Source organism: Carya illinoinensis, chromosome 15 (assembly GCF_018687715.1).
Source record: "Carya illinoinensis cultivar Pawnee chromosome 15, C.illinoinensisPawnee_v1, whole genome shotgun sequence".
Lineage (NCBI taxonomy): Eukaryota > Viridiplantae > Streptophyta > Magnoliopsida > Fagales > Juglandaceae > Carya > Carya illinoinensis.
The window spans coordinates 46,536,298-46,548,570 of NC_056766.1; the positions used below are offsets into that span (position 1 = coordinate 46,536,298).

The window sequence follows — 12,273 nt, forward strand, 5'->3', positions numbered from 1 at the left end:
AAATTAAATTATTTATTATATTTTATATAAAAATTTTAAAAATATTATAATAATAAAATGAGACGAGACAACGATAAAAAAAAAGTGAGACGAAATATGTGTTTTACTGTTTACAAACTTAGCTTTTGACTTTCTACAGATAAGATGACGAGTTGAACAGTAAAAGTGCATTAAAAGGTACATTATATAACATAGATATTATTGAATATAACGTTTTAAACAATCAAGGAATAATTGAGATTCTAAAAAAGAATTGTGTATTTACTTATAGTTTTACTTATATTTTTATTTAAAATATTCATTTTATTAATTTTTTTAATTTAAATTTTAAATTTCAAATTTTATAATTTTTAATATATCAATAATTGATATATAAAAAAATAAATTTTTTGTAATTTTTTTTAAGGTATATCTAGCATTTTCTTTCTAAACAAAGAAAACTAATTTAATTATTGTTTGAGCACTAGAAAATATGAAATAAAACAACCCCATTTTATCTTATTTTGTGAGAATTTCTCTCTCACTTATAAACAGTCAAAGTTGCACCAGTCAACTTGGCTTGGCTATTGAGCTCGGATTTGGCCTCTTTGGAAACAAGATGAAATTGAAGTAGCTCAATGCATGGCACGATCTGCACTCAAGAATAAGAAATGATCAAAGCAAAACGAATCTAGTCCTAGACAGCTGCAAATCATGGCAATAATAAAGCAAACCAAAGACGACAGAACAGAGAAGTGCCCAAAAGAAATTTGAAAAACAGGACCAAAGAGAAGAAGACAGATCAGAGAGGTTGTACAGGATCTTGGTAGATTCCAAAAGAAATTTGAAAAACAGGACCAAAGAGAAGAAGACAGATCAGAGAGGTTGTACAGGATCTTGGTGGCGAATCTACACTCTTTGAAGCAAGCTTTTTTTTTTTTTTTTTTCCTCTTCAAAAGCAGAAACGGTGGGTCAGCTTGGTCTCTCCTGGGTCTTCCCTCTCGACTATTTTGATCTCTTCTACCAATAGCTTGACATTGGAGATCATGAACGAATCTACCTCAGCTCCACCTCCAAAAGATTCGAAGCCTACATGGGTACTTCCCTACAGGACCCAAGACCTCGGAGAAATCTACACACTAGGTCGAGAACTCGGCCAGGGCCAGTTCGGCATCACATACCTCTGCACAGAGATATCCACTGGCCACAAGTACGCCTGTAAGTCAATCCCGAAACGCCATCTCCTCTATGCAGAGGACTACGAGGATGTGTTGAGGGAGATTCAGATAATGCACCACTTATCTGAGCATCCACACGTGGTGAGGATCCGAGGCACGTATGAGGACTCTGTGGCTGTGCACTTGGTGATGGAGCTCTGTGAGGGTGGAGAACTCTTTGATAGGATAGTGAAGAAGGGTCATTTCAGTGAGAGAGAGGCTGCCAAGTTGATAAAGACCATCCTTGGGGTTGTGGAGACGTGTCATTCGCTGGGGGTTATTCATAGAGACCTCAAGCCTGAGAACTTCTTGTTTGATAGTGCGGAGGAGGATGCTGCTCTTAAAGCCACCGATTTTGGGCTATCTGTCTTCTACAAGCCAGGTTCTTTCTTGGGATTATTTTTCTTCAAGTTTATCTTCTATTCTGTGTTTTAGCACTGTTTTATGGGCTTTCTTTGTTTATTTAGATGTAATTGTTGTTTTGAATTTGTTTGGATTGTTTCCAATATAGGTTTCTTGAGATATTATTTTTTCAGGATTTGTTTTTCTTATTAAGAATGAGCCTCTCCTACAGCTTATTTGCATGATTTACCAACCAGTCCATCAATTGCCAGGCATTTTATGTTTCCTGCAATACCACTTCTTTCCCTGTCGACTGCCCTGATTTTATCTTACTTGAGGTGTGATTTTCTAGAAATTCACGCCCCTCCCCCCCAAAAAAAAGCTCCAGACATTATGATTTTCTGGATGAAAAATGTGTTTTGGGGATTCTGAGATTCTAATACATATCTCTCTTGTAGAGTTCTTAGTGCATTACTAAACTCTAATTAGGTACTTCTCATGTATACTCTCCCTGTACTTGGGCTTTGCCTATTATTATGAATAAAACTTCTTGATTACCGATCAAAAAGAAGATTTCTCAGTGCATTACTTGCAATGAAGGCAGTGGATTGAAGCATATTTTCAAATGCAGTTTCCTGTTGTTTCTCATTCATTTCACCTCCTACGTAGAATATGGACTTTGGAGCATTAATAGAATGCATATATCAAAAGGGCTAATGAGCAAGAGAACTGATGCTCATGAGTTCTGATGGAAACGGGCCAAACAAAACAGAGGAAGAAAGAAGAGAGAACTGAGCTCTTTACACCCGGAAATTGGTTTCTGATGGCTTATTAAAACCAAGGAGAATATAACAGACCTATATTTTGTTCTTATGCAGTCTGTACTTGGTTTCCATGAACATGAGAACACAATGACCAATGCCACCTGCAATCTCTAGTGATGGAGATTTCCAAACAACATGGAATTGAAGATTCTCTCTCCCTTTTTTTCCTTTGGCTAGAGAACATGTGCATGCTTTACAGCTAGAACTACCAATCTGAAAAGAACTTGACAGATTCGGAAGATTTGGCTACTTCTGTGGTAGATTAGCCCATGTGACTGGACAAATGGGGTCTACTCGCTTTTTTCTTTCATTTATTCTCGGCCTTTTTGTTTTTGTAAAATAACTAAATAATTGTGATATGCCTTGCTGAGTGAGTACAGGTGGTGAGCGGGACCCTGCACTGCTTGGAAAAGAAATTCTTCCTCTTTATAATGATTCCAAAGAGCTTCAATTGTACCATTGACTAGTCATTTTGGAGAATAGGCCCATATGTGGCTTCGGCCTTCTGTGGATCGATACAGTGATATGCTTGGGTTTCTCCAAGAAATTATTTATGATCCAAAACCAGATCTACTTGTATGTGTCTTCTATGTGCAACTTGTACATGTTCTACTGCGTTTCGGGTTCATATGGATTAATATTGGGGTTTTGGAGTACCCAAAAAATTGAAAACTAAAACACATCATTTATGTCTGGTGGTTCACAGGTTGTTTGAAAATGATGTGATCTGTACACATGGAAACTAGTGTTGTCTGCAAGCAGCACGTCTTTTGGAAAGAAGTTACTAGAAATCATAGCTGATTATTGAAAATTTGGCATTTTTTTTTTGGGATGTTGCTGCTTTCTTGTTTTGATGTACTTGTGACATGACCTAATGCTTTATCGTTTTAATATGGTGCTTTCTATCTATTTGGAATAAGTGGTGATTTTTCTATGGTTTTTTCCAGGTCAAACCTTCTGTGATGTTGTTGGGAGTCCATATTATGTCGCACCAGAGGTGTTGCGGAAGCATTATGGACCTGAAGTGGATGTGTGGAGTGCTGGAATTATATTATACATCTTGTTAAGTGGGGTGCCACCTTTCTGGGCTGGTAGCCATCTCTGAATTCATAATTGATCAATGAATGAGGATATATAGATACACCATTAAAAAATTCATGTTGTATACCTCAAAGTCATAGTACCAATGTGGTTTTTGCATCTTTTGTTATTTACAGAATCTGAAAAGGGGATCTTCCGAGAGATTTTACAAGGTAAGTTGGATTTTCATTCTGAACCATGGCCTGGGATCTCCGAAAGTGCCAAGGATCTCATACGGAAAATGCTTGATCGGAATCCAAAGAAAAGACTAACAGCTCATGAAGTTCTTTGTAAGTCTTTTTTCACTTGTGTAGCTGTCTTAAGCAAGGTGACGTGTTAAGGTTTCATAAGAAGATGAGGCTTAACAAGTCCTAACATGATCCTTGCAGGCCACCCGTGGATTGTAGATGACATTGCTCCAGATAAACCTCTTGATTCTGCAGTGCTATCTCGCCTAAAGAAGTTCTCCGCAATGAACAAACTTAAGAAGATGGCTTTGCGGGTAAGGCTTCAAAAGATGTGTAGCACTACAGTTTAGTTGCATATCTTTGAAAGTTCATTTCTTGGACTTCTGAGCACTGCTCTACAGTTTCTAAAACATGCACACACCCCATTTTCTTACTTATTTTTACCAATTAACAATTTCCAACCAAATGCAGATCAGTTGTTGAGCACATAAATGATAGACCAACTAACATCGTTTATGTTGTTTGCAGAGGTTTCAACTGTCTGTGTACAAAATTATTAATTTCTGGCCTGATGCCGTGTAAATCTTCAGCTTCATTTTCATTCTTAGTAGCAGGACCCTATTGAGGAACATTGACTTCTAAACTTTTGAGAAAAATAGTCCTGATTGGAAATTCCCGCTCTCTAAACTGTGCAGTACTTGTGGTCAGAAACATAATGTAGTGCTCAGTTAATTGGTTCAAGAGTCATATGAATGAAGCTAGTTGTTAGGTTCCCTCCATATTCATGAGCATGTCAGAATAAGATTTGATACTCCCTCTCCTCGTTTGAGGAAGAGGAAAGAAAAAAAACTCAACTATGGTATTCACATACACGCTATGCACTCTCACACATCTACATATTTATGGAAGCTGAAGCAACTGGAGTTTAAGAACAGACTATGTCTACCAATTGTTGTTGTGTGCAAAAGAGGCACTAAGACAAGCTTGATTCTAGAGTTTTAGGCTGGAAAGCTGCCGACTTGCGAAAGTTGAATAACTCTACATGAGTTAATATCTAATTTTTCTTCCGAAGCTCCACAATCTTATCTACAGACTGATAATACAAATTGTCAAGAGGATTTTTGTTAGGGTATTATTATAAACTTGAAATATCCGCTCAATTTTTCATAGCCATCATAACAGATTCAATGATGTTGGCCAATTATCGAAACAGATGTGGTGTAGAGAGATCATCTATTACTAAAACATTCGTGCATGTCCCAGTGGTCAATTTCATGTTCTCCAATTTTATATTGGAGAAATGTTTAGTCTACACAAAAATATATAAAAAAAAAAAGGAAATTTACGAAGTAATGTAGATTGAGTACTTTTTGTTGTAAAGGAGATATAACATATCATGTTAACCCTTGTCAGTTAATAAACTTGCTTTTTTAAATTTTCTTGTAGACCTAGCACTTCTCTTTATATTATGAGTAATTTTCTTTCCATGCATAATACTTTGATAAATATGAAACGAACAGTTATATATCATGCATGTAAGCCTTACGTTGGATTGCACTCCTAGAAGGGGTGGCCTGTATCATTTGCATGTGAATTAATTTTGAACTCTATTGTATTATATAGGTCATAGCTGAGAAGCTTTCTGAAGAAGAAATTGGTGGTTTGAAAGAGTTATTCAAAATGATAGACACGGACAACAGCGGAACAATAACATTTGATGAACTGAAAGATGGATTGAAGCGAGTGGGCTCTGAACTTATGGAGTCCGAGATCAAGGATCTTATGGATGCAGTAAAAAAAACAATCTCCATAATCAATATAATCTGCTGTTATTTTTTTATGCTGGATAAGAATCTTAGTTGTGGGTGTTTGGTAGGCAGATATTGACCGCAGTGGAACAATTGACTATGGTGAATTTCTTGCTGCTACCCTGCACTTGAATAAGCTAGAGAGAGAGGAGAATTTATTGTCGGCCTTCTCCTTTTTTGACAAGGATGGTAGTGGCTACATAACCATTGATGAGCTTCAACAAGCCTGCAAAGAGTTTGGTTTAGCTGAAGTCCATCTTGATGAAATGATTAAAGAAATTGATCAAGATGATGTAAGTTTGCTTGTTTTATCTGACCATGATGAGATAGTTTTAGTTTCATATGAAATTTCATTAAGCAATCTTTACTACACTTACATGCTACATGGTGCCAATGGGGCAATAGCCATAACAAAATTGAAAAGACATTCCTTTTAATTGGTGACTATTAAAAAATTAGAAAATGTTACGACTACTGGTAGTGTTCTGTGTGGAAGGAATTCATCAAAACATAACTTGTATTGTGTTGTGTAGAAGATGAACTGAACCATGCATCTGTTCTTTTGTAAATGGCATCTCTCTCTCTCTCTCTCTCTCTCTCTCTCTCTCTCTCTCTCTCTCTCTCTCTCTCTCTCATAATCCAAGAACTTTATTGCTGATCCTATGCTAGCATCACCACTCTTAACTTATGGCCTTATATAAATCAAGAGCTGGACCAGCAATGTGTTATGAGTCAAGAATCCCTTTCTCTACTTTTGGAACTTTGCACTAATTAAAATCCTACGTTGCAGGATGGACAAATTGATTATGGGGAGTTTGCTGCAATGATGAGGAAGGGCAATGGAGGAGTGGGGAGGAGAACCATGAGAAGCAAATTAAATCTGGGAAGCGCCCTCGGACTGGTGAGCAACAGGTCTAATGAGCTGATTGATTGTCCACCTTAAGTAATTAAACTTTTGGCAATTTAATCTTATGCAAGCATCCTTATGGAAAGAAAAACACTGATTAAATCTTGGAGTGGTGTTGCCATGAAGGCAACCTCATGTTTCTTCCATTTTAAGGCATTTGGGAGGCAAAACTATATGCCAGACAGCTTTTTCTTATTCCAAACATTACATTTTCATTGTAATATACATGGTAGAGGCAAAACTCGAATGGCAGGTAGATAAACAAGCGAAGACAGATGAAAAAGCAGACCAACAATTGTCTTTATGAGAAGATTTGATGCTATCAAGGTATTAATTTTACATCGTGAACTTGGTTGGTAAGTATATATATTTTTTTTTTCTTTTTTCTTTCTTTTTTGTAAAAAACATGTTACACAAATCAACACTTCAATAAGTTATTTCTAAATGTTAATGATAAAAAATAACCCATAACTTTGAATCTAAGGCCGTGTTTGGGTGTTGAAGTCTCTTCAACACTTCTCAACACTTCTCACTACTATTCATTACTTTATTATTACTTTTCACCTACTTTTTTTACTATTCATTACTTTTTACCTACTTTTTATTACTATTCATTACTTTATTATTACTTTTCACCTACTTTTTTTACTATTCATTACTTTTTACTTACTTTTTATTACTATTCATTACTTTATTATTACTTTTCACCTACTTTTTATTACTATTCACAACTCTCATCCACACTTCTCAACACCCAAACCCACCCTAAATGTTAAGTCCTCGTTTGTTTTCGCAAATAATATGAGATAAGTTACCAAGGGCGAGCTATGGGTAGGCAAGCACGAAGCTAGTCGAGCAAGGAACAAACGAGCAAGTATCAGGCGAACTAGGAAGGCAAGCAAAGTATTTGGACGAGCAAACAAGAGGCAGGATTAGCAACGAGCAAGCAATGCGCAAAAGACTATGAGCAAAAGGGCAAGCAAAGTTGGACAAGTGAAGTAATGGGCATGCAAAGGTAGGCGAGTTGGTATCGCTCCGCTAGCTAAGCGATATGAGTCCTAGCAAGTACTTGGAACACATTCCGAATTCATTCCCGCGCTGTGATGTGAAATTGAGCAAATGCTCGGAATCTGCTTCACTATACCTTTTGGAAAGGCTTGAGCAAGTTCTCGAAAACAATTTAGACATGCTCGGAAGTAAATTAAGAGTGCTCAAAAGTGACCCAACCCAACCAAGTACTCGAAGATGTACAAGCATTCTCACATAACCCTCAATTCCCACCAACACGATACCGTTTAGAGAAGACTCAAGAGTTTACATGCCACCCAACCATGCGTAGGCATTAGTAACTTTATCACCACATTTACAACAGTCACAAGCGGTAGATTGGAGGAGTACAAATCCTGCTTGAGGGACTCATCTCTCCTTAGCTAAGCATCTAGACAAGACTTGAGAATTCCATGGGTGCAGCAAATCCAAATGAAGAGGGCCCAAAACTTGAAGATTTCTTAGGTTGTTACCCCAGCTCTCCACCTGATGAAACCAAAGTCTACTGCAAATCCGAGAGGACCATGACCAAAATAATGTCTTCAAAATGAAAATGATTCATATATTATAATTTTTTATTTTATAATGTAATGTATAAATAAAAAATAATGTAGTGAATTGCATACATTTTTAGATGATGAATATTGTATATATTTTCTTTTGCATCCATTTAGTTAAAATGGTAATTAGTTTCTAACTTTAGTTATTTTTTTACTTAGAATTTAGTTTTCCATTTTGATATATTTTTATTATTATGGACAATATTTAATGCATTAGTATTATGTTTTTTTAACATGATTTTTTGAAATATAGGCTTTTAAAAAAAAATTTTAAATATGCTTTTCAACATTAATAATTTTTTTGACAAAAAATTCACAATATATAGGCTTTTCTTAAATTTAAAAATAAATAAATAAAAAGGTACAAGGCGAAACCCAGATTTCTAGGTTTTAAAAATCCGGATTCATCCAGGTTTCAACCTGGATCATTATCTGGACAAACTCAAGTCAGAATCAGGTTGAAATCCAAGTTCTGGGCCAGGTATAATAGGATACCTAAACTAGAATCCGGATGAACAGCCCTATATACGATCATGATAGGGAAGGTCATGGTACACATGTTAACAAAGAATGAATGGTTTAAGGTGGTTAGGGGAATGGATGGCCTAGGGCTCTCAGATAGCGAACCTTGTGTTTAATGTTCGAGCATTGGATGCTTTGGATGCTTACTATGTTAAAAGATAAATGCATTTATTGATAGGTGTATTATTTCATGTTGCTTGGAAATATTTATATTGGTCGAAAGATAACCATTATTACTCGGTTTTTGTGTTGTTTGATTCTTAAATGCACATATAAGCATGTTGATAGGGGTGTCATATATATCCCGCCGAAGTAGAATAAGGGATGCTCAGGTTCTTTCATCTGATAAAGCATGCATTATTGCTCGAATTTCCTTATGCTTCGTACTTGCATTATTCACTATCATCACATGCATTTTGTGTTTTGCCATTGATTATAACTTAAATCTTACCATAGTAGTCTTACTACGATCTCACCCATTGAAACTATATTGACCCACTTCTTTCAAAAAGAATAAGCAGGACTTGCATACCGACATAGAATTGCAAATATCATTTCTCAGGTATACATATATATACACACACATTTATAATCTACGCTAGTAGATACGAGGGAAAGTAACTCCCAAAACTAACTAATTACCATGTTTTCATGATTTATTATATATGCTCGACTACAGTAGTTTTTCATGATGGTACAAAAGTCATATACGTACCTTATAATCTATGTATTAACATTCTTAGCAATTGTTTTGTCAGCATAAATTAGCAATCGATCTATCAGAAACTGCATGTCTTTCACGATCTAGCACATAATATTCTAGTTATTTTTGCAATTTTCATGGCGAAAAAATAAATACATTTTTCGTAGACGTACATTGTATATATAGTATTTGTTTCACCTTGCATGAGGCTCATAGACATGGAGGTTAGCTAGCTAGTATCAATTCAAACTTTGTTTCTACGTACTCATGTCAACTTGACCATTAATTTTCATTAGAAGAAGTTTGGGGAGTGATATAAAAATGTTTTAGGATCAGGTCCCAAAACATGCATGCATGGGTCCGCATGCCCTAGCTTAGCTTGTGCCTGCATGCATGCGAAGACACAATAATCTTAAGAAGATAATTATCCATTTTTTAAATTGAAAACTTTTGAGTTGTTAAATTAACCATATATATTTATATGCATGTTGTTTTTCTAACTTTAGCCTAAACTCAATGAGAGAGATCAAAAGGGAACAAAAGCAACTATTTTATATATGTAATATATATCTATATCTAAAGAAAAAAAGAGAATGTTATAAGAGCTGCCAGGCACTACTCATCAGCATTGAAATCACACTTGACATATTGAAAACATAAGAACGTTCACCACTGCATCTGTCACATGGAGTATGACCCTTAATCCTCCATACACAAGTAAGGGATGCAGGTAGATGTCTAATGAGTAGGTTTTCCCAAATTTCATATATACAAAGGCCCCAAGAATGCATCTAGGGTGAGTAGGAAAACCAGATCTACACAGTAATGAAACCAATGCTTTGGATTTCGTTTTTCTTCACAAATACCATAATAATATTCATTTGGTTCATCTTTAACAGTATAAAAAAGCTTGAATACTTTTTCAAAGAAGGATGATTTGTACCTTATCCTACTGGGGTAATGTGGAGTGAAATGAAGTCTAGAGCAAGTTCACAATTAGCAAAGCGAAAGATGTTTTCCCAATGACCACATGAACTACAATTAGCATATCCACTAGATAGAATAAGTTGGTGCTCGTGACCATCATGGATGAAGATGTCTGAAAGAGAACCACATTGGATATTAAGGTTGAACCTGCATCTGCCACAATGGTAGGTGAAGCCACTGCAAGGAATATTGCAGGCAAGATATTAAAAAAACACACCACTATAAGATGCCTATGGGAGGAGGGTGAGAGGGGTTGGTGAAGCGAGTGTCGCTTTTTCGGGATAATTCAACACAAGATTTGTGAAGAAAGAATATACACTGAGCACAACTGTAAAATAGAGAGAATATATACCTTAGAGCATTGGCAATAGATTCTTTATCTTCATATGCAAAATTATATCTTTTAAAGATTGATTTTGAATATAAAGAAAAATTCCTACATTAGATTATGTATTTTTTGACCAAATAATAATAAAATAATAAAGAGAGAGAAGAGAAAAAAGAAAAGAGAGAGTTGGGAGGAGAGAGAAAAAATAATAAAATATAATTTGAAGAAGGAAAATGAGGTCTTCATCTTTGAATAAGAACTATACATAGTTATTTATAATTATAGATATAAATAAACCAATGCAAATCATTTTAAGGGCATATTTTTCAAATTCAAAGATGAAGATGAAGATAAATAACCCATTGCCAATACTCTAACACACACATTACATTTTTCGTTAGTTTCAAACTCCTCAGTAAGCTCTAAGTCATGTTCATGACTAAAATGTTCGATTTCTACAACTATTCCTCTTTTTATTTGGAAAATTCTTCTTGTCATCCTCACACTCCACACACCACATTTATTTTAATTTTTTTTTCATTTTTTCTATAATAAATATGTAGTGTGTGGATGATAAATAGAATAATTCAATTAGTTTAATAAAAATAAAATGAAATAAAAAATAAAAAATAATATTTTAATATATAAAGTGTGTGGTATGGGATGATGTGTAGCATTTCTCTTTCTATTTTATTCTCTCCCAACTTTGTCTTCTTAACAAAATAAGGCAATGCATCAGTGTATTCATCAAGATTTGAACTTTAGCATATAATCGTTGATTCAAAAGAATCATTATCTTGCAAGTCAAATGTTTCATCCATGTTTCGCTCGTAAGTAGCGCAATTAAGATGAGCAACAAAATCACAATTCAAGCAACAGTATACCTTATAATCTGTGTCGACCTTTTCAACACAAAGTAGGCAACTTCGATTGTGGTAAAACTCATTGAACTGAACAGAGTAGGTGAGGCTAAGAAGGTGCTTGTGTCGTATATATTTGACCATCAATGGTAAAAACACACAATCTAGGTGAACCAAGAATGGACAAGTTGTACATAAGTAAAACATACACACACCTTCTATATGACAAGCATCGCAACTGAGCAAGACTGCTCTCCGCATGAGATTCAATGGGTGGTCATAAATTTTAGATTTAATGCTGAGCGGCAAAGCAACATACTTCAGATGAAGTTTGAAATCACACAGAGCAATGGTAATTGTAGCCTCATAACTCTACACTGCAGCCACCACATTTGCTCAACAACCACTCAACTGGACATAGATTAAGACAATACTTTGGGTGTAGTGGTTGCTCTAACTCAAGGGGTTGTTCGGCACATGATTCATGAAAGTAGAAGTTGCACTCCTCACAATTGAAATGGAAATCCCATATTCATTTCCTGTAAGCTTTACACAAAAAACATAGCAGGCTTTACACAAAAACATAGCGTCGTCCTTTTTCTCAACTTCATGGAAGATCAAGGGGTGTTCATGGATCAAATGTTCAAGCTCTATCTCTCACTCCCTTTCAATTTGGCACACAACGAAGGCAGCGAAAAGACCTAGATTTTGCAGCAACTTTTTTATTTTTATTTTTTTTTTATCGTTACTTGTATGTTGCTAAATTAAAAAGGCAAAATGGGAGAATCCGCACTTGTAAAAAATATGGATTTAAAAGAGAGATTCAAATTCCAAAGGAGCCGTAAAATCTCTAGATTAGAATAGAAAAGAAAGTCGTGACTAGAGAGTCTAACTTTTTACCTCACTTTTGAATACTTTGGT

The 12,273-nt window shown here is 35.4% G+C and overlaps 1 protein-coding gene across 1 annotated transcript; it reads left to right on the top strand.

Annotated features, from left to right (window-relative positions):
* Nucleotides 1-529: 529 nt before the first annotated feature.
* On the top strand, nucleotides 530-6,693 carry LOC122295901 (calcium-dependent protein kinase SK5-like). Its single transcript, XM_043105176.1, has 8 exons — nucleotides 530-789; nucleotides 864-1,578; nucleotides 3,310-3,453; nucleotides 3,580-3,732; nucleotides 3,832-3,944; nucleotides 5,254-5,421; nucleotides 5,507-5,731; nucleotides 6,229-6,693. The coding sequence occupies exons 2-8, from the start codon at nucleotides 1,026-1,028 to the stop codon at nucleotides 6,379-6,381; spliced, it is 1,509 nt and encodes a 502-aa protein (XP_042961110.1). The 5' UTR covers nucleotides 530-789; nucleotides 864-1,025; the 3' UTR covers nucleotides 6,382-6,693.
* Nucleotides 6,694-12,273: the final 5,580 nt, after the last annotated feature.

Excerpts from the sequence above, each read along its gene's own strand:
- LOC122295901 (XM_043105176.1), top strand. The coding sequence starts at position 1,026 with ATGAACGAATCTACCTCAGCTCCACCTCCAAAAGATTCGAAGCCTACA. Across the intron at positions 5,422-5,506 it reads TCAAGGATCTTATGGATGCA|GCAGATATTGACCGCAGTGG; the intron begins GTAAAAAAAACA and ends GGTGTTTGGTAG. Across the intron at positions 5,732-6,228 it reads AAGAAATTGATCAAGATGAT|GATGGACAAATTGATTATGG; the intron begins GTAAGTTTGCTT and ends CCTACGTTGCAG.